Below are 27172 nucleotides of genomic sequence, written 5' to 3' on the forward strand. Positions count from 1 at the left end.
TTGGACACACGGCAGGGCTTAGAAGGGAAAGAGCGACATTTGGTTTTTGCAGCTCAAATTTAGCAGGAATGGTTTGCGGAGACCACGTCGCATTTGCAAAGCCCCTAAGGGACCAAAACAGTGAAAACACCAAAAAAGTGACTCCATTTAGGAAACTACACCCCTTGAAGAATCCATCTAGGGGTGTAGTGAGCATTTTGAACCCACAGGGGTTTCATAGATTTTATTAGAATTGGGCAGTGAAGATAAAAAAAATAATTTTTTTCCAATAAGACATAGCTTTAGCTCAAAATTTTTCATTTTCTCAACAAATAAAGGAATAAAAAAAAAAAAACATTTGTAAAGCAACTTCTCTGGAGTACGGCAATACCCCATTTGTGGTCATAAACTGCTGTTTGGGCACACGGCAAGGATCTGAAGAGAAGGAGCGCCATTTGGCTTTTGGAGCACAGATTTTGCTGGATTGGTTTCTTGACACCATGTCACTATTGCAAAGCTCCTAAGGTGTCAGTACAGTGGAAACTCCCCAAAAGTGATTCCATTCACAAAACTACACCCCTTGAGGAATTCATCTAGGGGTGTAGTTAGCATTTTGACCCCACAGGTGTTTCATAGATTTTATTAGAATTGGGCAGTGAAAATTAAAATAAAATCCTTTTTCTTCAATAAGACGTAGTTTTCGCTGAAAATGTTTCATTTTCTCAACAAATAAATGAAAAAAAGCACCACAACACTTGTAAAGCAACTTCTCCTGTGTACGGCAATACCACATATGTGGTCATAAACTGCTGTTTGGGCACACAGTAGGGCTCAAAAGGGAAGGAGCGCCATTTGGCTTTTGGAGTACAGATTTTGCTGGATTGGTTTCTGGGCGCTATGTCGCATTTGCAAAGTCCCTGTGGGACCAAAACAGTGGATCCCCCCCAGAAGTGACCCCATTTTGGAAACTACACCCCTCAAGGTATTCACTTAGGGGTGTAGTGAGCATATTAACACCACAGGTGATTGGCAGAAATTGGTGTGCACTCGATTTTGCAGAGTGAAAATTGGATTTTTTTTCTATAGATATGGCAATATGTGGTGCCCAGCTTGTGCCACTGGAGACACACACCCCAAAAATTGTTAAAAGGGTTCTCCCGGGTATGGCGATGCCATATATGTGGAAGTAAACTGCTGTTTGGGCACACTGTAGGGTTCAGAAGGGAGGTAGCGCCATTTGGCTTTTGGAGTGTGGATTTTGCTTGTAGTAGTCTTGTATTGAGTTTTACTGGTGTTTCCGTTTATAATGTGGGGGTACATGTAAGCCGGGCGGAGTATATAAGGGGCATAGTCAGGTGGTATAATAATGGGGTAAACAAAAACAATAAAATGATCCATAGATGTGTGTTATGCTGTGACACAATCCTTTCTGCACAGGCCGGTGTTGCACTGATAAATTGTGTCCTTTCTTATCCCCCTTTTGGTCCACACTCCGCACCTTTGCAGTTTGAGGAATTTTGCTGAGAAGTGTTGTCCTGGTATAATACGGGCACCCTCGCTTTCAGCAGATATGTTTGGGCCCTCCCCTTCCTGGTTCCCTAATTTTAGGGGCCTTGATAATTCGCCACTTGAAACAGAAGAAATGTTTCCCTCGGGCCGGCACAACTGCATATTTTTATTTCCTGGCTTATTGGAGCCTTAACTAATTTTATTTTTTCATAGACGTAGTGGTATGAGGGCTGTTTTTTTTGCGGGACGAGCTGTAGTTATTATTGGTACCATTTTGGGGTACATGCGACTTTTTGATCACATGTTATCCTTTTTTTTTTGGGAGGCAAGGTGACCAAAAAACAGCAATTCTGACATTATTTTTTTAATTCTTTTTATACAGCGTTCACCACGCGTTATAAATTACACGTTACCTTTATTCTGCAGGTCAGTCCGATTCCGGTGATACCTAATTTATAGCACTTTTTATGTTTTACAACTTTTTGCACAATAAAATAACCTTTGGAAAGAGAATGGATTTTTTCTGTCGCCATGTTGTGAGAGCCATAACGGTTTTAATTTTTTCGTTGACGGAGGTGCATGAGGGCTTATTTTTAGCGAGACGAGTTATAGTTTTTATAGGTACCATTTTTAGGTACATGCGACTTTTTGATCACTTTTTATTTCAATTTTTGGAAGACAAAGTGACCAAAAAATAGCAATTATGTCAGTATTTTTTAGTTTTTTTTTTACGGCGTTCACTGTGCTGAATAAATAACATAATATTTTTATAGTTACGGTCGTTACGGTCGCAGCGATACCAAATATGTATAGCTTTATTATTTTTTTCAATAATAAATGACTTGATAAAGGAAAAAGGGCGATTGTGTTTTGTGTTATTATTTGAAACTTTTATTGTATTTTTAGAACTTTTATTTTTACTTTTTTTTTACACTTTTCTTTAGTCCCACTAGGGGACTTGAAGGTCCAACTGTTTGTTTGATGTTCTAATACATTGCACTACCCATGTAGTTCAATGTATTAGAACTGTCAGTTGTTCACTGACAGCAATCCGATCAGGCTCCGCCTCCGGGCGGGGCCTAATCGGCTAACGTAATGGCAGATAGGAAGCCTTTGTTAGGCTTCCATTTGCCATAGCAATCGCCCCCCCACAACAATCGGCCCCCGCAATCGCGTAGCGGGGTGCCGATGTTGCTATAAGAACTTAAATGCGGCGGTCACTATTGACTGCCGCAATTAAGGGGTTAATCGGTTCGGATCACCGCTGTGATCCGACCCGATGTTTTCCCCCAGTACTAAGGCTGCTAGTAGCAGCCTGTACTGGGAGATGCCGGGCTGCGGGGAGCGTCTGTGTGCTCTGTTAGGAGCACACGTGGATTAACGGGCTGCAGGCAACGACCAGCTTTGCAACCCGTTAATCTACGTGGGGTGTTCGTGAAGGGGTTAAGAAAGCATGTTTACGCAAAACGACTGTTGCCTGTGGTACTCACTGTCTTTACCCGATTCTTTTAACTTGAGCAATAAAGAGAAGAAAAAAGTCTGTTTGGGTGAGTGCCGCTCTTTCTCTCTTTATTTACAGTGAAGGAAATAAGTATTTGATCCCTTGCTGATTTTGTAAGTTTGCCCACTGTCAAAGACATGAACAGTCTAGAATTTTTAGGCTAGGTTAATTTTACCAGTGAGAGATAGATTATATATATATATATAAAAAAAAAAAAAAAAAAAACAGAAAATCACATTGGCAAAATTATATATATTTATGTGCATTGTGCACAGAGAAATAAGTATTTGATCCCCTACCAACCATTAAGAGTTCAGCCTCCTCCAGACCAGTTACACACTCCAAATCAAGTTGGTGCCGGCATTAAAGACAGCTGTCTTAAATGGTCACCTGTATAAAAGACTCCTGTCCACAGACTCAATTAATCAGTCTGACTCTAACCTCTGCAACATGGGCAAGACCAAGGAGCTTTCTAAGGATGTCAGGGACAAGATCATAGACCTGCACAAGGCTGGAATGGGCTACAAAACCATAAGTAAGACGCTGTGTGAGAAGGAGACAACTGTTGGTGCAATAGTAAGAAAATGGAAGACATACAAAATGACTGTCAATCGACATCGATGTTAGCCATGATTAAGGATGCAAGAAGCGTCTGAAACGCGTAGGCTCTCCATACCTACGATATCTCTCCCTACACTCCAGGACCTTATCTTTTCATTTGATCCTGTTTTAACTTGATCTAATTAAACTTGGAACTAGTTTCCATTTTACCTACAATCATGCTGGATCCAATCCTTCGAACAGCCATCACTGTTCTCTCCGATCGCTGTAGTTTAACCCCCTAAATGCTGCTGTCAATAGCGACAGCGGCATTTAAGTGATTGATACAGAGGGAGGGGGCTCCCTCTGCAACCCATTGCCCCCCCCCCCCCCAAAAAATCGCGGGGTTCTGATGGTTGCAATGGCAACCAGGAAGCCTAGCAACGGCTTCCTGGTTACCAGGTACGGGAGCCTATTAGGTCCTGCCCAAGGCAGGATGTAATAGGCTCAACTGTCAGTTGTTAAGTGACAGTTACAATACACTGCACTACACAAGTACATACAGAAGTAGTGCAGTGTATTGTACAGGGGATCAGAAGATCAGATCTTCCAGTCTCCTAGTATGTGTAAAATAAAAAGTGAAAAAAAAAGTTTTCGATAAATAAGAGTTTTACGTAATAAAAACAATAATAGCCGTGTTTCCCTGATCAAGTCCTTTATAATTAGAAAAAAATGAAAAAAAAAAAAACTAGACATAATAGGTATCGCCGCGTTCGTATCGGCCTGACCTAAAAAAATATCATATTATTTATCACGCACGGTGAACACCGTAAAAAAAAATACAATAAAAAACAATGGCAGAATTTCCTTTTTTGGTCACGTTGTTTCCAAAAAAATTGAATAAAAAGTGATCAAAAAGTGGCGCGTAGCCAAACATTGTACCAATAAAAACTACAGTGTGTCACGCAAAAAAACAAGCCCTCACAAAGCTCCATCGACAAAAAAATAAAAAAGTTATGGCTCTCAGGACATGGTTATACTAAAACATTTTATTTAGAAAAAGTGTTTTTATTTTGTAAAAGTAGTAAAACATATAAAAAACATATAAATTTGGTATTGCCATAATCGTATCGAACCGCAGAATAAAGTAAACATGTTGTTCATACTGCACAGAGAACGCCGGTAAAAAATTATAAAAAAACCAGTGAAAGTATTTCTGTTTTTTGGTCTCCTCACCTCACAAAAAATTGAATAAAAACTGATCAAATTATCGCATGTACCCCAAAATGATACTAATAAAAACTACAGCTCGTCCCATGAAAATCAAGCACAACACACAGCTCGTCAACGGAAAAATAAAAAGTTATGACTCTTGGAACGCAATAATGCTAAATGACGGCCCAGACTACTTTATATGTGCAGCAGTTCTTCACCTAAAACCCCACGTCATCATTTGCAGCCCCCACTGGTAGACCCTGTAAATGCAGCGGAAACTATGACATTTTGGGGTCTGTGCTACATATGGGGCTAGTGAAGAAGTCAAAGATTAGGCAATGCTGGAGTGCGGATGTTTTGTACAACACCACAGACACCCTTTAGAAGTGTGACTCCTGCACCCAATAATCCGGCCTGTGCATAAAGGATTGGTTCAAAGCGTACGTCACTATCCATGGATAATTAATTTTATTATTCATTCTCCCCATTATTACAACATCCTATTATGACTTGTTGCACTCCGCCCAGCTTACATATACCCTGATGTACTCCACATAGCTTACATATACCCTGATGTACTCCGCCCAGCTTACATATACCCTGATGTACTCCGCCCAGCTTACATATACCCTGATGTACTCCGCCCAGCTTACATATACCCTGATGTACTCCGCCCAGTTTACATATACCCTGATACACTCCGCCCAGTTTATATATACCCTGATACAATCCACCCAGCTTACATATACCCTGATGAACTCCGCCCAGCTTACATATACCCTGATGTACTCCGCCCAGCTTACATATACCCTGATGTACTCCGCACAGCTTACATATACCCTGATACACTCCACCCAGCTAACATATACCCTGATGTACTCTGCTCAGCTTGCATATACCCTGATGTACTCCGCTCAGCTTACATATGCCCCCACATTATAAACTGAAACACTAGTAAAACACTAAACAAAACTACTACCAAGCAAAATCTGTGCTCCAAAAGCCAAATGGCGGTCCTTCTGGGCCTGACAGTGTGCCCAAACAGCAGTTTATGACCACATATGGGGTATTACCAGACGTTGGATAACCGCTTAACAATTTATGGGGCGTATGTCTCCAGTGGTACAAGCTGGGCCCAACACATTGGGCACTGAAATAGCATATCTGTGGAAAATGGCAATTTTCAATCTGCAACATCCACTGTGCACTAATTTATGCAAAACCTTTGGGGGTCAAAATGCTCACTACACTTCTAGATGAATTCCTTGAGGGGTGTAGTTTCCTAAATAGGGTCACTTCTCGGGAGTTTTCACTGTACTGGTATCTCAGCGCAATGCAACATGGCGTCAAAAACAAATTTTGTAAAATCTCCACTCCAAAAACTAAATTGCGCTTTTTCAGTTTAGACCCTTGCCGTATGTCCAAATAGCCATTTACAACCATATATGGGGTATTTCCCTACTCAGGAGAAATTGTGTAACACATTTTGGGGTGTCTTTTCTCCTGTATTCCTTGTGGAAATGAAAAATTATGAGTTAAATCTACAGGTTATTGGAAAAAACATTTTTTAATTTTCACAGACCAATTCTAATAAAATCTATAAAACACCTGAGGGCTCAAAATGCGCACTACACCTCTAATTTAATTCTTTCAGGGGTATAGTCTCCAACTTGGGATCACACTTGGGGAATTTCTACTGTACTGGTACTTCAGGGACAAATGCGACATGGCCCCCAGAAACCAATTCAGCAAAATCTGAGCTGCAAAATCCAAATGGTGCTCCGTCCCTTCTGAGCCCTGCCGTAGGTCCAAACAGCAGTTTATTACCACATATGGGGTATTTCCGTAATCGGGAGAAATTGCTTTACAAATGTTGGGGTGCTTTTTCTCCTTTATTTCTTGCAAAAATTTGAAATTTTTCAGTTTTTCCAGAAAAAAAAGTAGATTTTCATTTTCATAGACTAACTCCAATAAATATAGCAAAATACCTGTGGGGTCAAAATGCTAACTTTACCCCTAGATAAATTCCCTGAGGGGTGTAGTTTAAAAAATTGGGTCACTTTTGGGGGTTTCCGCTGTTTTGGCACCACAAGACCTCTTCAAACCTGACAAGGTGCCTAAAATATATTCTGAAAAAAGGAGGCCCCAAAAAAATATCAAAAGGTATTTATAACATTCTAAAAGCTAACACTGAATTTGGCAAAAAACAAATTATTAGAATTTGGGGAAAAAATCTAGAAATAACCTTTGAGAAAGATCAATGGCTGAAAGTCTTTAAACTAATTCACTCTACCTTACAATGTAGCTCGCATGTAGAAGCAGCTATTAAAACCAACCTACATTGGTATTATACTCCAGATAGGCTACATCAGATATACCCAAATTCTTCCGCGGATTGTTTGAGAGGATGTGGATACAAGGGTACTTTGCTGCGTATGCTACGGGACTCTCCTGTCATCCATGAATACTGGAAACATGTATTCAACTTGCTAGAATCCCTATTTCATTTCAAAATCCCTATGTCTCCTCACCTAGTTCTGCTATTTCTACATATGAAGGTTGTTCCTCCCAGATTTTGAACCTTAACATGTAAAATCTTGGTGATGGCTAAATTAGTCCTGACTAGACACTGGAAAAGTGTTCATGCTCCCGCATTGGAAGAACTGTTATTGCTAATTAATTCCTCTTATGCGTATGAACAGATTATAGCATATGGTAAATTCTCTTTCCCCACATTTAATAATATTTGGACTTACTGGGCTACTAGCCCTTTGTGTCAACAAGCTTAAGGCCTCATTCACACGACAGGGTCCGAGTGTCGGCCGAGAAAATCGGCCGTTTTTGTCCGATTTTCCCGGCCGGTTTGCATCCGTTCCGGTTCCGTTAAAATCGGATGAATTTCATTTAAATTTGTTGCCACACACAGCCCTTTGTAGATAATGCCACAGCCCCCCTGGTAGGTAATGCCACACAGCTTCCTGTAGGTAATGCCACCCAGCCCTTTGTTGGTGATGCCACACAGCCCCCTGTAGGTGATGCCACACAGCCCCCTGTAGGTGATGCCAGACAGCCCCCTGTAGGCGATGCCACACAGCCCCCTGCAGGCGATGCCACCCTGCCCCCTATAGGCAATGCCACCCTGCCCCCTGTAGGTGATGCCATAGAGTCGGGGATTCCGCTGCAGAAGTGAGTGACATCGCTGTGTCCATATATGGATAGTGTAGTCACGCACATCTACTGTAGCGGAATCCCCGACCATAGAAGTCGGGGATTCCGCTGCAGAAGTGAGTGACTTCGCTGTGTCCATATATGGACAGTGTAGTCACGCACTTCTCTTGTAGCGGCATCCCCGGCCATAGAGTCGGGGATTCCGCTGCAGAAGTGAGTGACATCGCTGTGTCCATATATGGACAGTGTAGTCACGCACTTCTACTGTAGCGGAATCCCCGACCATAGAAGTCGGGGATTCCGCTGCAGAAGTGAGTGACTTCGCTGTGTCCATATATGGACAGTGTAGTCACGCACTTCTCCTGTAGCGGAATCCCTGGCCATAGAGTCGGGGATTCCGCTGCAGAAGTGAGTGACTTCGCTGTGTCCATATATGGACAGTGTAGTCACTCACTTCTCCTGTTGCGGAATCCCCAATCCCCGGCCGGGGATTGGGAATTCCGACTCCTACAGGGAGCAAAAAAAGACCCTCCTCCTCACATGCACTCTGCACTGTGAGGAGGAGGAGGAGTATAGAGAGTGCGCGAGCGACGGTAGACCCGGCAATCACTCGGGACACATTCCGGTGATGGTCGTGTATTACCCGGCCCCATAGACTTCTATGGGAGCCGGGCGGCCGGGTATCCGGTCGAAAATAGGGCATGTCCCATTTTTTGACGGCCGGTTTTCCCGGCCGTCAAAAAATCGGTCGTGTGAATAGCCCCATTAGGGGTCTATTGTTCCTAATGCAGCCGGGTGCCGGCCGATTTATGAACGGCCAGCACCCAGCCGGGAAACCCTGTCGTGTGAATTCCACCTAAGGGTATGTGCACACGACAACGCAAAATACGTCTGAAATTACGGAGCTGTTTTCAGGAGAATACAGCTCCAGAATTTCAGACGTTTTTAAAAGTGCACGCGTTATTCGCGGCGTCTTTTATGGATGTAATTGGAGCTGATTTTCATTGGAGTCAATGAAAACGGCTCCATTACGTCCCAAGAAGTGTCCTGCACATCTTCGACGCGGCCGTAATTTTACGCGCCGTTTTTTGACTGCGAAGCATAAAATGACAGCTCGTCTGCACAGAACATCGTAAGACCCATTGCAAGCAATGGGCAGATGTTTGCCGACGTATTGGAGCCGTCTTTTCAGGCGTAATTCGAGACGTAAAACGCCTCCATTACGTCTGAAAAGAGGTCGTGTGCACATACCCCAAGTGTAAGGAGAGCGGTTAAATAGTATATTATACCGCTTTATAACTAATTGAGCATTGCTGTACTCTGCTAGCAGTGTGACTTTATAATTTTATGATTGTTAATTTGTTTTTTTTTTTTTTTTTTTTTGTTCCTGCTCAGGTTGGAGCTGAATATGCATAATTGTAAGGCCTCATGCACACAAACGTATTTTTGTCCTCCCGTAAATACTGGCGTAAATACGGGTCCTTGGTCACACGTATTCGACCCGTATTGCACCAGTATTTACGGACCCGTGCCCGTAAATATGGGTCCGGTGTCACCAGTATTCCACCCGTATTTACGGGCACGTTTTCGCTGCAAAATTGCCCCCAGGCAGCTATAGCAACCATCGCCCCCCTCTTTCTAACGATTTAAATGCTGCGGTCGCTATTGACCGCAGCATTTAACGAGTTAAGCGAGCGGGGTCGCGCTCGAGCGCTATCCTGCTCGTTACTCTGAAGTGTCGGCTGTAACAAACAGTTGACACCCGCATCGTATGGATCGAGTTCACTCCGTGAGCACGATCCATACTTCCCCTACCCGGCTATGACGTAACTTTATGTCATATGTCGGGAAGGGGTTAAGATACCAAAGAAAATGTAATTATCTGTAAGGTATGGTGCAGTAATTTCCAATGTAGGTAAAATTATTTTTGATTGTAATGTTCTTTCATAATCATATAGGAAATGTTGGTCTAACCTCTGTGACATATATATTTTGTAGGTGCCAAGCAGGATATCATGGAGAGAGATGTCACGCACTTACTCTTCCTTTGGGGAACCCACTGAGCACATATGATCACACAACTGTCTTGGCCGTGGTTGCAGTTGTGCTCTCATCTTTTTGTTTAATTGTTATATCATCGTTGTTAATACTAAGGTATGTCTAACATTAAATCTTTTTTAATACAGTTAGGCTTTGTTTACACATATATTTATTGACTGCCTTATTTGAATTATGTATATTAATGGTGTGTACTATTATACTATTATATAAACTACTGTGCAAACGTTTTAGGCAGTTGTGGAAAAATGCTGCAAAGTCCAAATGCTTTCAAAAATAGAAGTGTTAATGTTTTTTTATCAATTAACAAAATACTTATTTCTAAGCTATATGATCATTTGATGGTTAATAAATGACAAGATATATAAATTAGTTCACGTGCTAAATGGATAGAAGATTTGGAGACTGTCTCAGATGAGGAATGAACACGAATTTATAAAATTACTCAATATTTGATCACACATCGCCTTTACTACTTTCAGCTTGGGCCTATAACTTCAACAACTTTGGGGATATTAAAACTTATGTGTGTTGCTAGAAAACTAATTGCCAGACTTTGGATGAGTACGATAGTCCGAATTATGGAAATCGGAAACCTCTAAGCTGATATCATATGAGTACTATACCTATAAATATAGAGGGTGTTTTTTTCTATTAGGGAAAAATGGATTGATACTGTTAAACCTTCTGAGATGTCTTTTTTGTTTTCCCACTAAAAAGGGGGGAAATTCTTTAATATTTCAAAAAAAAATTCTTACCTGCGGTATGGAGGGAAGAGGGAGGTAGGGGTGGAATAATATGTAAGCTGCCATTTATATGTATTATAATTTTTTTTTTTAAAAGGATCTATGTGGCACATAATTAAAAAACTTAACCCTTTTAAAAAAAATAACAATACAAAGTGAATTAACAGAACAGAAATCTAAATCAAATCAGTATTTGTGTGACCAGCCTTTGCCTTTAACCCCTTCACGACCAGCCCAAGTAGATTAACGGGCTGCAGTGCTGGTCCTTTGTCCTGTAGCCCGTTAATCTGCGTGGTGTCAGAACAGAGTGCACAGCGCTCTCCCTATGCCCTGAATCTCTCAGCACACTCTGTTACTATCAGCCTTAGTGCTGAGAGAAGACATCAGGACCGGATTGGTGCCGGTCCCGATGACGTGATCACCATGATAAACCCATCATGGTGTTCACAGCAAAGTTTTTTGCAGCAACAAACTTTCACGCTGTTTGTTACAATGTTTCTCCTCCCTGTCAGATCGTTCTGAGACAGTGAGAGAGAAGAAGCACTATGCCGAGTAGCTGCTGTGTGTCTTGTATATAGACACAGCAACTGTGAAATACACACAAAAACCACCTACACATAGATAGTTTAGTGTAGGCAGCTAGTTATAGTTTAGGTAGTCTGTTAGGTAGATAGTTTAGATAGTACTCAGACTAGGATAATTAATTAGTTAATTAATAATCAATTAGGGTTTATAATAAATGTATATATATCTATAAAATCATATATATATATATATTTATATACTGTGTGTGTGTGTGTGTGTGTGTGTCTGTGTGTGTGTGTGTGTGTGTGTGTGTGTGTGTGTGTGTATATGCACACACACGGGTAATATATATTATATATAGACATATATTTGAAATTTGTTAATACTAAAGATGAATAATTAGGGATGTTATATATCTATAACATCATATAGATATATACGTACATGTAATTATACGTATACTTATATAAAACTCTTCATATATTTTACACGTCTGTAAATTCTAAATACATTGATTCATTGTTAGGCTTGTTCATAAATTTATTAGGGTTGTCATAATTTAGTTGAGATTTAATTAATTACATATATATCTATAATGTGGTATAGATATATGCACACGTAATACATACATACATATATATATATATATATATACATACAAACATTCATATAAATTATTAATTGTATTAATTCTACATATCAAATAATTGATAGGGTCGTTCATAAAGTTATTAATTATTAGTCGTTCAACAATTGATTAGTTGTAAAGATTCAATTGATTATATATGTATACGTAATATATGCATATACACACACATTTAGATAAAATAATTTATTCCTAGATTTTACAGTTCTATTAATTCTAGATACTAATTAATTGTTAGGGTCGTTTATAAATGTATTGATCAATTGATTAGTGGACTTTTTCTTTGTTACTTTTATTAAAACTGTTACAAAAAATAAGTAAAAAGAAAAACACGTAAAGAAATGGCACGCAAGTTATATACCACTGAAGAAGCATTTGCTCTCTTGGATTCTGATAGTGAGAGGGGTCACTTTTGGGGGGTTTCCGCTGTTTTGGTCCCTCCAGGGCATTGCAAATGCGACATGGCACCGAAAACCATTATAGCAAAATTTGAGCTCAAAACGGCTCTCCTTCCCTTCTGAGGGCTGTAATGTGTTCAAATATAAGTTCATGACCACATATGGGGAATTGGCATAATCAGGATTTTACAAATGTTGGGGTGCTTTTTCTCCTTTATTCCTTGCAAAAATTAAAAACGTCTATGTTTATTCAGAAGAAATGTATATTTTCATTTTCACAGACTAATTTCAATAAATTCAGCAAAAAAACCTGTGTGGTTAAAATGCTCACTATACAACTAGATAAATTCCTTGAGGGGTGTAGTTTCCAAAATGGGGTCACTTTTTGCGGGTTTCCACTGTTTAGGCACCACAAGACCTCTTCAAACCAGACATGGAGCCTAAAATATATTGTAATAAAAAGGAGGCTTCAAAATCCACTAGGTGCTCCTTTGATTCTGAGGCCGGTGTTTCAGTCTAGTAGCACACGAGGGCCACATGTGGGATATTTCTAAATACTGCAGAATCTGGGCAATAAATATTGAGTTGCGTTTCTCATGTAAAATTCTCATGAATTTCTGCAAAAAAAATTACATTATTAAATTACACCTCTACTTTGCTTTAATTCCTGTGAAATGCCTAAAGGGTTAAGAAACTTTCTGAATACTGTTTTGAATACTTTGAGGGGTGAAGTTTTTAAAATGGGGTGATTTATGGGGAGTTTCTAATGTATAAGGCCCTCAAAGCCACTTCAGAAATGAACTGGTCCATGAAAAAATAGGTTTTGGAAATTTCTTGAAAATGTGAGAAATTGTTGCTAAAGTTCTCAGACTTGTAACGTCCCAGAAAAATAAAAGGACGTTCAAAAAAACTATGCAAACATAAAGTAGACATATGGGAAATGTTAACTACACCGTGTTCCAAATTATTATGCACATTGGATTTAAGTGTCATAAACATTTAATTATTAGTTTTCAATTAAACTCATGGATGGTATTGTGTCTTAGGGCTCTTTGGATCATTGTAATCAATCTCAGACACCTGTGATAATTAGTTTGCCAGGTGTGCCCAATCAAAGGAAAACTACTTAAGAAGGACATTCCACATTATTATGCAGGCCACAGATTTCAAGCAATATGGGAAAGAAAAAGGATCTCTCTGCTGCCGAAAAGCATGAAATAGTGAAGAAGACCTTGGACAAGGTATGAAAACATTGGATATTTCAAGAAAACGTAGGCGTGATCATCGTACTGTGAAAAGATTTGTGGCTGATTCAGAGCACAGACGGGTTCGTTCAGATAAAGGCATAATGAGGAAGGTTTCTGCCAGACAAATTAATAGGATTAGGAGAGCAGCTGCTAAAATGCCATTGCAAAGCAGCAAACAGGTATTTGAAGCCGCTGGTGCCTCTGGAGTCCCGCGAACCTCAAGGTGTAGGATCCTCCAGAGGTTTGCAAGTGTGTATAAAGCTATTATTCGGCCACCCCGAAACAATTCTCACAAGCAGAAACGGTTGCAGTGGGCTCAGAAATACATGAAGACTAATTTTCAATCCGTGTTGTTTACTGATGAGTGCCGTGCAACCCTGGATGGTCCAGATGGATGGAGTAGTGAATGGTTGGTGAATGGCCACCATGTCCCAACAAGGCTGCGACGTCAGCAAGGAGGTGGCGGAGTCATGTTTTGGGCTGGAATCATGGGGTCCCTGACGGTGTGAAAATGACCTCTGCAAAGTACGTAGAGTTTATGACTGACCACTTTCCTCCGTGGTACAAAAAGAAGAACCATGCCTTCCGTAGAAAAATTATCTTCATGCATGACAATGCACCATCTCATGCTGCAAAGAATACCTCTGTGTCATTGGCTGCTATGGGCATAAAAGGAGAGAAACTCATGGTGTGGCCCCCATGTTCCCCTGACCTCAACTCTATTGAGAACCTTTGGAGCATCCTCAAGCAAAATATGAGGGTGGGATGAAGTTCACATCAAAACAGAAGCTCTGGGAGGCTATTCTGACATCCTGCAAAAGATATTCAAGCAGAAACTGTCCAAATACTCACAAATTCAATGGATGCAAGAATTGTGTGAAGGTGATATCAAAGAAGGGGTCCTATGTTAACATGTAACTTGGCCTGTTAAGTTTTTTTTATTGAAAAAGCTTTTGATTTCTGTAAATATGACCTCCTGATGCTGCAAAATCAACAAATTACCATTTTAGTTCTCTTTACAACCTTTAAAATGTTTTGATCTTTGTTGTGCATAATAATTTGAAACAGTGCATTTTGAGTTTTTTACTTCTAAAAAAAAACCTGTTATCATTAGGAGATTTGTTCAATAAAATTCGCATTATACTCCAACGGTTGATGGCTTGAAGATTATTTGAAGATTATACTGACTGTCATTTGCATCGACTATTTAGGAAAATCAGCGAAAAATAATATTTGCATAATAATTTGGAACGCGGTGTAGTAACTATTGTGTGTGGTACTAATATCTGTTTTGCAAGCAGATACATTCAAATTTAGAAAAACGCATTTTTTTGCAAATTTTCTCTAAATTTTGGTATTTTTCACAAATAAATACTGAATTTATCGATCACATTTTTTCACAGACGTAAAGTACAATATGTCACGAGAAAACAATCTCAGAATCGCTCGGATAGGTAAAAGCATTCCAAAGCTATTACCACATAAACTAACACATGTTAGATTTGAAAAAATTGCTTCCGTCCACAAGGCCAAAACAGGCTGTGTCCTGAAGGAGTTAAAACAGCATCAATTCTTCTAGGTACATTTGCACACGTTATGCATTTTGTAGGATTATACTCAGGTGTAGGATTAACCAATTAAACCAAAACAGGAGATAATGATCATCATTTTCATATGTAGGTTGAAACACGGTCATTAACTCAAACAGACACAGCTGTGTAAGAGACTTAAAACTGGGTGAGGAACAGCTAAACTCTGCTACAAAGGTGAGGTTGTAGAAGGCCATTTCGTGTCACAGGTCCACCATGGCAAGACTTAGTACAGCAACAAGACACATAGTAGTTATACTTCATCAGCAAGGTCTCTCCCAGGAAAATATTTCAAAGCAGACTGGGGTTTCAAGATGTGCTTTCAATCTCTTTTGAAGAAGCACAAAAAAACGGGCACCGTTCAGGACCATAGATGCAGTGGTCGGCCAAGGAAACTTAGTGCAGCAGATTAAAGACACTTGGTTACTTCCCTTTGAAATCGTAAGATGTCCAGCAGTGCCATCAGCTCAGAACTGGCAAAAAACAGTGGGATGCAGATACATCCATCTACTTTCCGGATAAGGCTGGCCAGAAGTGGTCTTCACGGAAGAATTGTGGCCAAAAAGCCATACCTTCGACATGGAAACAAGGCCAAGCGACTCAACTATGCACCAAATCATAGGAACTGGGGTGCAGAAAAATGGCAGCAGGTGGTGTGGACTGATGAGTCAAAATTTGAAATATTTGGCTGTAACAGAAGGCAGTTTGTTCGTTGAAGGGCTGGAGAGCGGTACAATAACAAGTGTCTGCAGGCAACAGTGGAGCATGGTGGAGGTTCCTTTCAAGTTTGGGGCTGAATTTCAGCAAATGGAGTTTGGGATTGGGTCAGGGTTAATTGTGTGCTCAATTCTGAGAAATAAAGGCAGGTACTTATTATCCATCATGCAGTACCATAAGGAGGTGTCTTATTGGCTCCAAATTTATACTCCTGCAGGACAAACATACAGCCGATGTCATTAAGAATTATCTTCAACGTAAAGAAGAATAAGGAGCCCTGGTAGTGATGATTTGCCCCCCCCCCCAATTCAAGAATGAGTCTGTCTGCAATAACATGAAGATTGTAAAGGATCTGCCAGACACAGCTTCTCTTTCGACGCCCGTGGGTAGTCAGTCTGCACCTGCTCCTATGTCTGTGAGACTGAATCTTCCACCACTCAGGATGGCAGGCTTAGGAGTGGGAGAGCCTATCACAGCCTGACCAGACGGAACTAGCTCCCGCCCACTGTCTATTTATACCTGTCTTTCCTGTTCCTCCTTTGCCTGTAATTCTGCTTTGCTTGTTTCCTGGCTCTGCTGCTGCTGCTTGAACTACTGACCCTTTGCTTGTTATTGACCTTGGCTTACTGACCACTCTCCTGCTCAGCATTTGGTATCTCGTGCACTCCTGGTTTGACTCGGCTCGTTCACTACTCTCGTTGCTCGCGGTGTCTCCGTGGGCAGCTGCCCTGTTTCCCTAGCTTCTGTGTACCCTTGTCTGTCGTGCACTTACTGAGCGTAGGGACCGTCGCCCAGTTGTACCCGTCGCCTAGGACGGGTCGTTGCAAGTAGGCAGGGACTGAGTGGCGGGTAGATTAGGACTCACCTGTCTGTCTCCCTACCCCGCCATTACAAAGATATGGAAGGATTTGAGGAAGCCTACATCCACAGAAGATCTGTGGTTAGTTCCCCAGGAACAACCTTCCTAGCGAGTTGCTTCAAAAACTTTCTGCAAATAAACTTAGAAGAATTGATGCTGTTTTGAAGGCACTGGGTGGTCACAACAAATATTGATTTGATTTAGATTTCTGCTCATTCTTTGTATTTTGTTAAGTTGTTGTTTTTTTTAACCCCCTACCCGAATTTCCTGACTTGTGATCCAACTTAGGAGGTTATGTGGAGGAGGGGGGGGTTGATTATTGGGGGGGTTTGAGTAAGTGGGGACTTGTGAAGTGTGACGAGGCATGGGTCACTAGAGAGATTGTTTTTTTCCCTTCTCTTCTCTTCTTTCACCCACTTTACTTTGAGACATGGCTCAAGATTTAAAATTTATATTGTGGAATGTTAGAGGAATGCAGAATGGCCTGAAATGTATTGCAATATTCAATCTAGTCCAAAATTTAGAACCATCGATATACTGCTTGCAAAAGACACATCTGCAGTCTGATAAAATATATGTATTGGAAAATAAATGGATTAATAGGGGATATCATTCTGTTTTTTTCAAGTTATTCTTGGGGAGTTAGTAGCCTAACTCATAATGCAATTGATATATAATAAAATAATAATAAAATATAGTAAAACAATGGCCAGCTCTATTAACAAGGCTGGCAGATATATATTTCTGGATATTATACTTAATGGCTATAGACTTGTGTTAGCCAATGTTTTAACCCCCCCCCCCCCACCTTATTTGCCCGATATCTTATTTAAACCATTTGCTTTTACAAAAAATAGATCTAATATAGCACTGTTGGCTCTAGGAGACTAGGTAATAGACCTTGAGCGAGTTCATTTTAGTCAAAATAAAAAAACATCTATGTTATCTAATTCTGTGTCTCATTTAGCTAGACTAATGGAGAATATTGGTTGGGCAGATCTATGAAGAATGAAATTTCCTAATAAAGTGGCTTTTTCATATCTTTCAAAGTCTCATGGTACGTAATACAAAATCAATTTAGCTTTGGGTATCTATTTATTTACATCAATATTGTATAACATCAAATATGAAGCTAGAGGAATCTCTCACCACTCCCCCTTGTCGGTTCTTATAACATCCAGATAAAACTGCGTGGGAAAATGCGACCACCAAATATAGGAGTCATGTAGAAAAAAAATCTCTACATCATACCATTAAAAAAAAATACCTCCAAGGGGATAAACCTAATAGTCTACTCTCTAGAATTATTGATAACAAAAACAGAAAATCATGTATTGATATTATCATGCAGCGTAAGGATAGGTTTGTCCGGGACCAAAAATCCATTAGAGATGTTTTCAAAAAATACTTTTCACAATTGTATTGTAACAAGGGAGGTGTTGATATTGAGGCTGCACGATTATATATAGAAAATTTATCCCCACCAAAAATTACTTGAAAAGCAAGGGATGTACTAGATGGCCCACTAACTTTGGATGAAATTAAACTGGCAATTCGGCTACTGCCGAGCCATAAAGGACCTGGAACTGACGGTATTCCGCCAGAGGTCTATCAAAGATACCAAGAAACCCTACTTCCATTCATGCTACAGGTTTTTAATGATTCATAGAAACAAGGTATTTTACTTAAATCTCAGAATGAAGCTTTTATTAATTTCATCTGGAAACAGAAAAAGGATCCGTCTTTAGTTGAGTCTTACAGGCCTATCTATTTACTAAATGTGGATTGTAAAATTCTGGCAAAAATTCTTGCTTAAAGACTTTTATTATATATAGAGATTTATAAGACAAATAGTGGATTTAGGTCAAATGACGACGCGTAAAAGGACTGCCTCGTCAAAGAAGTGCAGGACACTTCTTTGGACGTAATTTGAGTCGTTTTCCATTGAATTCAATGAACAGCTCAAATTTACGGCCGTCAAAGACGCCTCGCATAATGCGAGGAGGAGCAATTACGTCTGAAACGACGGAGCTGTTTTCTCCTGAAATCAGTCTGTAATTTCAGACGTAACAGGCAGCTATCGTTTGCACATACCCTAATGGATAAGAAGGGAAAAGCCCCTGCGGCCTTAGACGCTACAAAGGCTTTTGGGCTTTTGACTGCATGAACTGGTCATTCCTTTGGCTAGAGATGAAGGCCTTTGGTTTTGGGGATACTTTTATAGACTGGTTTAAACTATTATACTCCAATCCAAACACCAAAGTCCTGATGAATAACCACGCTATGGACACTTTTGGTGTTGAGCGGGGAATGAGACAGGGGTGCCCTCTTCGCTGCTACTTTTTGCTATTTTTATCGAGCCTCTGGCTATTGCAGTCAGAGGTGATGCTAGAATACCTGGATTTGGTCCAGGTGGTAGCAAGAATAAAATATCTTTGTATGCGGACGATATTATGCTTTTTCTGGGTAATGTATCTACCTCTTACCCGGTTATCATGGAGATAATAAACAAATTTGGTGGGTTCTCTGGTCTGGGGCAAGTCTTATCTGCTATCACTAGATAGAACAATCAATGAGGTTGGCAGTGGTGCTGGAAGTATTACCCACTCTAATTCTTTAAAATATCTGGGTATTGTTATTTCTAGTATGGTTGAAGAATTTTTGTAACTTAACCTATCCCAAACCCTGTTATGGATACAGGCTAAGTTCAGGAACTAGAGGAGAATCTATTTTTCCCTGTCTGATCGGATTTCGTTAATTAAAATGATTATTTTGCCTAAAATTCTTTATAGTCTTATTAACTGTCCTGTAATGATCCCAAAAGCATGGCTTGGGTTACTTGATTCCATGATATCGGACTTCTTTTGGGATGGTAAAAAAAACAGAAATTAACTACTCAACTTTACAGCTACCTCGGGAATAGTGGGGCATGGAATCCCCTAACTTTTTTTTATATTTTTTCTCTTCTCAAATCCAATATTTGGTTGATGGGAGAAATATCACTTTCCATGTATATTTGGTTGATGTATGGTCAAAGGGGAGATATGTGGTAGAATGTTGCACAAAGTTTAGGTAACACTTAAGATGAAGTATAAGGTGAAATTCACTAAATTTTCTCCACTATGGCACAATAAGCATCTTAAAGAGGTCAGGAAACTGGCGATACCTGCCTTTTGGGTTAAAAAAGGCATCACTAAATTATCACAATTACTGGATAACCGTAAAATCATTAGCGTTAATCACTTAAAGGATTTATATGCACTGAATGACCATATGGATAAATTTAAATATCTCCAACTACATCCTGCATTATGTGCAGAGGCGTAGGAGTTTCTTAATGTGGATATTTTCTTATTTTTTGGAAAACACAAAAACTAGAAATGAGTGTTTAGGGAAAATTTATAAAAAAAATTAGGACTGTCACCATAAACAGTGACTTGCTTAATTTAAGATTAAAATGGTCTAGGGATTTAGGCACTATCTCTAAAACACAATAGGGTGAAATTTGGACTGCTCTAGCTAGTTCTAGACTAAGCTCTTCATATAATGTGGTACAATTCAAAATATTACACAGGATATGTTGTACGCCTAACTTTCTGTATAAAATCAGTAAAGATGACTCCTCAATTTGTCTTAAAGGTGGAGAACAAGATGCAGGTCTAGTTCACCCCTTGTGGCGCTGCCCAAAACTGTTCAGTTTTTGGCAAAAAGTCATAGGACATATTGATTAGATTTACGATCTTCCTGTGCAATTGTCCGTTAATAATTATGTGTTGGGCCTGTAGGAAACTTCCCCGGGTACATGGCAGACCACTATGTTTATCAATTCTTTATTATATATCGCAAAATACTGTATTGCCAAAAATTGGTTGGCCAAAAATTCTCCAAGTGGCAATATGGAAGAAATTAGTTGATGAGATGATCTCTTTTGAAACATGTGGCTTCAAGAATATTGGTAGGGAAAATGTATTGTATGTATATGTGTATGTATTAATGTATTATATATGTAATGTATCTTTGAGTGCTGGAAAAACGAAAATGTTAAAGGAAAGTTTTCATGAATTTTTTTTATACATTTTATATATTTTTATTTAATAAAATATTATGTTGACTTCATTTTTTCACACACAATGTTTTTTTTTATTAACACTTTCTTACTGTACTGGGGGCTGCCATGTTTTATTTCATCTGTGTATGTGTCCCTTACCGACACATGCACAGATGAAATACGGCAGCTACAGTGCATAGGACATAACGAACGGGACCCGGTCCTCCGCTTCTGCTATCGCACTCTGTACTTCGCAAGCTAGAAGCTAGTTTGTAGGGGGAAAGCCGGCGCCATTTTGAAGACCGGCCGCACTGGAGGTAAGGTGTGTGTGTGACTGTCTCTCTCTTGCAGCCACCCCCCTCATGGCGGCCCCCCCTTTGCGGCCCCCTTGCACACCTGCTGTAACTGTGTATGTATGTGTGTGTAGCAGAGCTGTGTGTGTAGCAGAGCTGTGTGTGTAGCAAAGCAGTGTGTGTGTGTGTGTAGCAGAGCTGTGTGTGTGTGTAGCAGAGCTGTGTGTGTAACAGAGCTGTGTGTTCGGCCGCGCATTAGAGCTGTGTGTAGTGTGTGCGCACACACACATAGCCCCCAAACATGCAACTGCGCCACAGTGGGGGGGGGGTTGTGTGCAGGGTGCTTGTGGGGGGGTTGTGTGATGGTTTGCGTGGGCATGTGTGTGTGGAGGGATGCGTGCAGGGTGCTTGTGGGGACCTCTAGTATTTATTGTTGGGAGAACATAGAAGTCTCTGTAGGTGAGTATGAGTATTTATATTTTTCATATGACTAACTTTATGATTTTGCAGGTTCCGCTGGACCTATTGGACTATGTCGTAGATTCAGTGGGCTACTGCAATGATCTCTGTTTTTTGTTTTTAATAAAATGGTTAGCGAGGATTGTGTGGGGGAGTTTTTATTTCATTAAAAATATTTTGTTATGTCTCAGTTTTTTTTAAAACTTTATTAGCGCCTTAGTAATGGCAGTTGTCTGTTTGACGACATCCATTACTAAGGTGGGGCTTGGTGTTAGCCAGTAAAAAGCTAGCACTAACCCCAATTATTACCGCCACTTGGGGTATTCGGAAGAGCCGGGTACGATCCAGCACCCGAACATCTGTTGTGATGACCGGGCACTGGGGTGGCCGCAGGCTGGAATTATTAGGCTGAGAAAGGGCCAGAAACCGTGGGCCTTCCCACCCTGGTAATGCTAGGCTGCTGCTATGTTGTAGCTAGCTGGTTATGAAAATGGGGGGGACCCCACGTCGTTTTTTTTTTTTAAAAAGTCATTAAAAAATGACGTGAGGTCCCCCCATTTTTTATAACCAGCCAGATACAACATAGCAGCTGCAGCATAGCATTACCAGGGTGGGAAAAGTCAAGGTTTTTGGCTCTTCCCGGCCCCATAATACCAGCCTGTGGCCGCCCCAGTGCCCGACCATCACTACAGATGGTCGTGTACTGGATCGTACCCGTCTCTTCCCGATATCCCTCGTGGCGATGGGTACCAGGGTAATAATGGTGGTTAGTTGCAGCCTTTTTACTGGCTAACATTAAGCCCCGCCTTAGTAATGGACGTCTTCAAACAGACAACTGCCATTACTAAAGTGGTAATAAAGTATTAAAAAAACAGACATAAGAAAATATTTTTATTGAAATAAAAACTCCACTGACACAATAGTTTTATTTAAACAAAAACCATAGATCATCGCAGTAGTCCAACAAATCTACAACTTAGTCCAATAGGTCCAGCGGAACCTGCAAAAAAAAATAAAGTTAGACTAAAGCACACTCCAGTGAAATGCTTCAGTGTGCTATCTGTTTTTTTTAACAGATAGCACACTGACCCATTCATTTCTATGGGGCCATGCACACTTCCTTTTTATTTTCGGGGTGCTTTTTGCAGTTTTTGTGTGCGCTTTTTGAACGTTTTTGGGCTCGTAGTTAGGACTCCCACTGACTCTGGGAACATTATGCGCATTTTATGCACCAAAGAATTGATCCAACGCTTCTTTTTTACGCAACACGTTTTTTAAAAACGCTTGCCTTCCCATTGATGTAAATGGGAAGCTTAATCAAGCATTTGACGCTTTTTTTGCGTGTTTTTTTACGCATTTTGTATGCGCTTTTTGGCAAATAATTAGGACTTCCATTGACTATGGGAACATGTGGCATGTTTTACGCGCAAAGGAATTGACTCAACACTTCTATATTTACACAACGTGTTTTTTAAAAACGCATGTGTAAAAAATTGTGTTGTATGTACTAACAGCGCGCTTTGCTAATTATGTAAATGAAAGCATAATCAAGCGTTTTTTTATGCGGTTTTTGGCACATTTAATGCGCCAAAAAAAACACATCAAATACATGCCGTGTGAACCTGTCAACTGAAAAGTCATTCACCACAGGGGCTTTCCTCTTGACTTTCATAGTTCTTAGCCATTTGGTGTGTCCTATAGCTTTTACCAGCTGCATTGTAAAAGCTCTCCCAAAATGGGAGCTGGACAATTCTTTAACAATTTCAAGACAACTTTTCCTAGCTTGTAGCCAAAAATAGGGAGGGGGTGAGTCTCCCTCCCACATTTACAGCAGCTGTGTCACGTTTGGTACGTGGACCCACTGGGCCATACCGTCTTGACGGTATGGCAGCTGGCACACAGGTCACAGTCTATAGTTCGTATAGGTGTATCTGCGGTAGCTCAGACAGTAGCAAGACAGGCTTGGCTGGCACTTAGGCAGCAAGCGGAAACCAGGTGAAGCAGGACAGGCGTAGTACTCAGCGCAGCACGACTCCAACTCAATATGGCACTTGACCAGAATAGCACGGGATACAGGTAGCAGGAATGGGAAACACTACACTAGACAGACTAGGGTAACGACAGCAAAGCTCAGGCAAGGCAGGAAGGGGCTGGACCCCTTTTATAGTCCAGGCGCTCATGGGCTAATTTTGTACTTTAATTGAGGTGTGCGCGCTGGCCCTTTAAGAGCGGGCACGAGCAAGCGCACGCACCCTTCGAGACCCGGCCGAGAGAAGCGGAATTGAGCGCCGGCGTCTCCTGAGGAGGAGATGGGGACCAGCGCTCACAGATCCATGTCTGTCGCCGTCAGGAGGTGAGTGAGCCTGACGGCCCGTGGCCATGGGCATAACAAGCTGTGAGTATGGGCATGACCTTGCTGTAATTCTGTAAAGTGGCCAATATAGGAAAACATGTCAAATTATTATTTAATTTTTAATACTTCCCACCATGTGGAAGAAAAAAAAAATACGTAAAAAAAACGTAAAAAATATAATGAAAATAAGTAACTTATAAAAAAGTTTTAAATTAGTAACACATTCCCTTTAACCTTCTTCTCTTTTTTTTCTCTCTCTCTTTTTTTCCTCTCGTCACCCACTTTTAGGGGTGGGTTTGGGGGTTAAAGGATATGTAACTAGAATTTTATATCTTATTGTTTCCTCTACAGATAATATAGTGCAGTGTACTTATGTAGTGCAGTGTATTGTATCTGTCATTCTTCAACTAACAGCTTATTAAGTCCTGGCCGACCAAGGACGTTGCTAGGCTTCCTGGTTGCCATAGCAACTATCGGCAACGGCTGTTTGGTGCGGGGGTACAGGGGGAGCCCCTCCTTCTGTCAACCCCTTAAATTTAAGGGGTTAAATGGCGGCGATCGGTGGTAACTGAGCTATATCTGTTTATTACAGCCGACACCCGCTGAAGAGGAAGCGAGCACAGCTCCTGTGCCCGCTTTATTTTCAGGACGTGCCTGGTACGTTGGATTGCACTAAGTTACTTGCAATACCGACGTACCAGACACGTCATTTTGCTGGAAGTGGTTAATTACACTTCTATTTTTGGAAGCATTCTTACTTTGCAGCATTTTTCCACAACTGCCTAAAAACTGCCTAAAAACTGCCTAAAAATAGTACTGTACTTTAATCCCTTCGCGCATCCTGGCGTGGCATTACGTCCAGTGCGGTTTTGATGTTTGGAGCGCGCTCACGCGCTGAACGTGCTCCATATGCTGGGGGTGTCAGCTGTATTTTACAGCGGATACCCAGGACTAACAGCTGGGAGCAGCCATCGCACTGTTCCTGGCTGTTTAACCCCTCAAATGCTGCAGTCAATCACAAAAGCAGCATATGAGGCATTGAAAGAGGGGGGCGGCCCTCTCCGACAGCTCATCGCCCCTCCCGCAGTGTGATCGGCGGGTGACGACAGTTGTTGTGGCAGCCCAGGGGCCTAATGATCGCTGGTTCAAGTCCCCTAGTGGGGCTAATAAAGTGTGTGGAAAAAAAGTTTTTAGTAGTGAAAAAAAAATATATATATATATATTAAAAGTTCCAAAAAATACCCTTTTCCCATTTCACCCCTAAAGTAATGTAAAAAATAAAAAAGTAAGCAAACTTGGTATCGCTGCATCCGCAAAAGTCTGAACTATTACAATATAGCGTTATTTAATGCGCACGGTGAACGCCGTAAATAATGTAAACCGCCAAAATCGTTGTTTTTTGGTCAATTTAACTCTCAAAAAAAATGTAATAAGAAGTTATCAAAAAGTTTTACGTACCAATAAAAGGTACCGATAAAAACTACAGTTCGTCTCGCAAAAAATAAGCTCTCACACCGCTCAATGGGTGATAAAATTAAATAGTTATGGCTCTCAGAATGTGGCGAGACAAAACATTTTTTTTTTAACAAAGAGTTTATTATCAATAAAAGTAGTAAAATATAAAAAAAACTATATACCATATTTTTCGGACTATAAAACGCAGCTGACTATAAGACGCACCCAGGTTTTAGACAACAGAAAATAGGAATTTAATTTACATTTTTTTTTACTTATTTTACAAAGAAAAAACTATTGGTTAAAAAAAAAAAAAATTTAACTAGTTAAACGGCCAGGAACTGTTCCTAGCCGTTGATGCAGCGTGTCAGAAGCTGGCACCTGCAGTGTATGGAGCGGGCTCAGCGCGTGAGCCCGCTCCATACATCATCCCCTCCCCGCATTATAATCTGCCGGCACATAACGGGTCGGGAAGGGGCTAAGTAAGGAGCGGTCAGGGCGCCCGGCAGTGCCAGGTCCCCTGACTGCCGACTATAAGACGTAGGAGCTTTTTAGCAAAATTTATTCTTGCTAAAAACTGCGTCTTATAGTCAGAAAAATATGGAAAAATTTGGAATAGCCGTAATCGTATTGAGCCACAGAATAAAGATAAGTTGTCGTTTTTAACCGCACGGTGGAAGCCGTAAAAACGAAACCCAAAAAACTATTGAGGAAACGCAGTTTTTTCTAAATTCAGCCCGCAAAGATTATATGGAACTATAAATGGTACCAAAAGAAACTACAACTTCTCCAGCAAAAAATAAGCCCTCGCACCACTCTATTGACGGAAAAATAAAAAAATTATGGCTCTTGGAATGCGGGGAATGAAAAACAAAAATTTTAAAATGGCTTTGTCCCAAAGTGGTTAATGATAATATTTAGCCTGAGTATAAAGGTACCCTCCCCTGTACTGACGAAGAGCAATAAACCTGAGACAGCGGTCTACAGATACTTTTCTTTTTCTTCCTTTTAGTGGAGATTCTGGGTTGGCTAATATCCCTTCATTTTTCAAGGCCCTTCTGTGGGTTGGACATTGATGTACAGAGAAGCTACCTCCAAAAGGTGGCACTGTAGAGATTGATTTCCTTAATCCCTCTCCGCCACAGCCATGTTTTTCAGATTTTAATTTTTTTCATCCCCACCTTCCAAAAGCCATAACTTTTCTATTTTTCCATCTGTTAAGCACTATGAGGGCCTGATTTTTGCGGGACGAGTTGTAGTTTTTCATGGCAGCATTTATTATACCATCTAATGTACTAGGAAACGGGCAAAAATTCTTTGTGGGGTGGAAAATAAAAAAAATACAGCGCTCCCTCCATTGTTCTTTGCTCTTCGTTTTTACGGCATTAACCATGCAATTAAAACGACATGTTAACTTTACTCTGCGGGACAAAACAGATTACGGCAAAACCAAATTTCCATTGGTTTTTTGATATATATTTTACTACTTTTACAAGGAAACACTGAGTAAAAAAAAAATTTTAGCACCAAATTCTGAGAGCCATAACCTTTTTTGATTTTTCCGCTGATTGAGCGGTATGAAGGCTTATTTTGCATGATGAGCTGTAGTTTTTAATGGTTACATTTTGGGGTACATGCAAGTTTTTGATTACTTTTTATTCAATTTTTTGTGGGCGAAGAGGTGACCAAAACACAGCGATTCTAGCATTTTAATTTTGTTGTTTTTTTTACAGCCTTCACCGTGCGTGTAAAAGAATGTTATATTGTAATAGTTCAGACTTTTATGTGGCAATACCAATTATGTATATATATATATATATATATATATATATATATACCAGTAGAAAAAACGGCAGCACTCTATTTC

General features: G+C 40.4%; 1 protein-coding gene across 1 annotated transcript in view; it reads left to right on the top strand.

Moving 5' to 3' along the window:
- The window catches only part of HBEGF (heparin binding EGF like growth factor), a 353504-nt gene that overhangs the window by 264195 nt on the left and 62137 nt on the right, over window positions 1-27172 (top strand). Inside the window, exon 4 of the mRNA XM_075856379.1 lies at window positions 9911-10066. Within this exon, the coding sequence (XP_075712494.1) occupies window positions 9911-10066 (156 nt within the window). The remainder of the gene's footprint in view (window positions 1-9910; window positions 10067-27172) is intronic.

Source organism: Rhinoderma darwinii, chromosome 3, assembly GCF_050947455.1.
Source record: "Rhinoderma darwinii isolate aRhiDar2 chromosome 3, aRhiDar2.hap1, whole genome shotgun sequence".
NCBI classification, from domain to species: Eukaryota; Metazoa; Chordata; class Amphibia; order Anura; family Rhinodermatidae; genus Rhinoderma; species Rhinoderma darwinii.